We start from the raw sequence: 2,378 nt of genomic DNA on the forward strand, positions 1-2,378 counted from the left end.
AGTATTAAAAGTCGATAGATTTTACATATTTTCTAATCTTCAAAGAAGTTTCATTTCGACGTGTCAAGATTCGTAGAGAGAGAGAGAGAGAGAGAGAGAGAGAGAGAGAGAGAGAAAATTGGTTGACCAAAAGAAGAGACTACGGACGAAGGAAAACTATCAAGAACGAAATGGATAAATTTATGAATTTGGCCTTTGGATGGTCTGACATGGGGGGGGGGGGGAAACAATGGTTCGATGTATGAAACGGTGGGCAGTGGTATACCAGAAATACCAGACATCCTCCCTACTCCTCGACACACCAAAAATACCAGACATCCTCCCTACTCCTCGACACAGAAATACCAGACATCCTCCCTACTCCTCGACACAGAAATACCAGACATCCTCCCTACTCCTCGACACACAGAAATACCAGACATCCTCCCTACTCCTCGACACACAGAAATACCAGACATCCTCCCTACTCCTCGACACACAGAAATACCAGACATCCTCCCTACTCCTCGACACCACAAAAATACCAGTCATCCTCCCTACACCTCGACCTACAATGTTACCAGACATCCTCCCTACTCATCGACACACAAACGATATCAGACATCCTTCCTCCTACTCGACCCACAGAATCGATACCAAACATCCTTCCACTCCTTGATCCACTGACACGATACCAGACATCCTCCCTACTCCTCGACCCATACACGATACCAGACATCCTCTCTACTCCTTGACCCACAGAAACAATACCAGACACCCTTCCAACTCCTAGACCCACAGAAACAATACCAGACATCCTTCCAACTCCTCGACCCACAGAATCGATACCAGACATCCTTCCAACTCCTCGACCCACAGAATCGATACCAGACATCCTCCCTACTCCTCGATCTACAGAAACTATACCAGACATACTCCCTACTCCCCAACCCACAGAAACGATACCAGACATGCTCCCTACTCCTCGACCTACAGAAATAATACCAGGCATCCTTCCTACTCCTCAATTCACAGAAATGGTACCAAATATTCTCTCTACAGAAATAATACCAGACATCCTTCCTACTCCTCGACCCACAGACACTATACCAGACATCCACCTTACTCCTCGATCCACAGTCACTATACCAGACATCCTCCCTACTCCTCGACCCACAGACACGATACCAGACATCCTCCCTACTCCTTGACCCACACACCACGATACCAGACATCATCCCTACTCCTCCACCCACAGACATGATACCAGACATCATCCCTACTCCTCGACCCACAGACACGATACCAGACATCCTCCCGACTCCTCGACCCACAGACACGATACCAGACATCCTCCCTACTCCTCGACCCACAGACACGATACCAGATATCCTCCCTACTCCTCGACCCACAGACACGATACCAGACATCCTCCCTACTCCTCGACCCACAGACATAATACCAGACATCCTCCCTACTCCTCGACCCACAGACATAATACCAGACATCCTCCCTACTCCTCGACCCACAGACACGATACCAGACATCCTTCCTACTCCTCGACCCATAGACAATACAAGACATCCTCCCTACTCCTCGACCCACAGACATGATACCAGACATCACTCCCTACTCCTCGACCTACAGACACGATACCAGACATCCTCCCTACTCCTCGACCCACAGACATGATACCAGACATCCTCCTTAATACTCGACTCACAGACACGATACCAGACATCCTCCCTACTCCTCCACCCACAGACATGATACCAGACATCCTCTCTACTCCTCCACCCACAGAAACTATACCGAACATACTTAACTCACAGAAACGATACCAGACATCCCTCTACTCCTTGACCCACAGACATGATACCAGACATCCTCCCTACTCCTCCGACCCACAAACATGATACCAAACATCCTCCCTACTCCTCGACCCACAAACATATCAAACATCCTCCCTACTCCTCGACCCACAAACATGATACCAAACATCCTCCCTACTCCTTGACCCACAGACATGATACCAGACATCCTCCCTACTCCTCGACCCACAGACATGATACCAGACATCCTCCCTACTCCCTCGACCCACAAACATGATACCAGACATCCTCCCTACTCCTCGACCCACAAACATACCAAACATCCTCCCTACTCCTCGACCCACAAACATGATACCAAACATCCTCCCTACTCCTCGACCCACAAACATGATACCAAACATCCTCCCTACTCCTCGACCCACAAACATGATACCAAACATCCTCCCTACTCCTCGACCCACAGACATGATACCAGACATCCTCCCTACTCCTCGACCCACAGACATGATACCAGACATCCTCCCTACTCCTCGACCCACAAACATGATACCAAACATCCTCCCTACT

At 49.1% G+C, this 2,378-nt stretch overlaps 1 protein-coding gene across 1 annotated transcript in view; it reads left to right on the forward strand.

The window, feature by feature from the left end:
* The window catches only part of LOC137637556 (saposin-like protein 11), an 11,321-nt gene extending 10,131 nt beyond the window's left edge, over window positions 1–1,190 (forward strand). Inside the window, exon 2 of the mRNA XM_068369713.1 lies at window positions 742–1,190. Coding sequence (XP_068225814.1) covers window positions 742–1,190 — 449 coding nt within the window. The remainder of the gene's footprint in view (window positions 1–741) is intronic.
* Window positions 1,191–2,378: the final 1,188 nt, after the last annotated feature.

This window comes from Palaemon carinicauda, unplaced genomic scaffold, assembly GCF_036898095.1.
Source record: "Palaemon carinicauda isolate YSFRI2023 unplaced genomic scaffold, ASM3689809v2 scaffold843, whole genome shotgun sequence".
Taxonomy (NCBI): domain Eukaryota; kingdom Metazoa; phylum Arthropoda; class Malacostraca; order Decapoda; family Palaemonidae; genus Palaemon; species Palaemon carinicauda.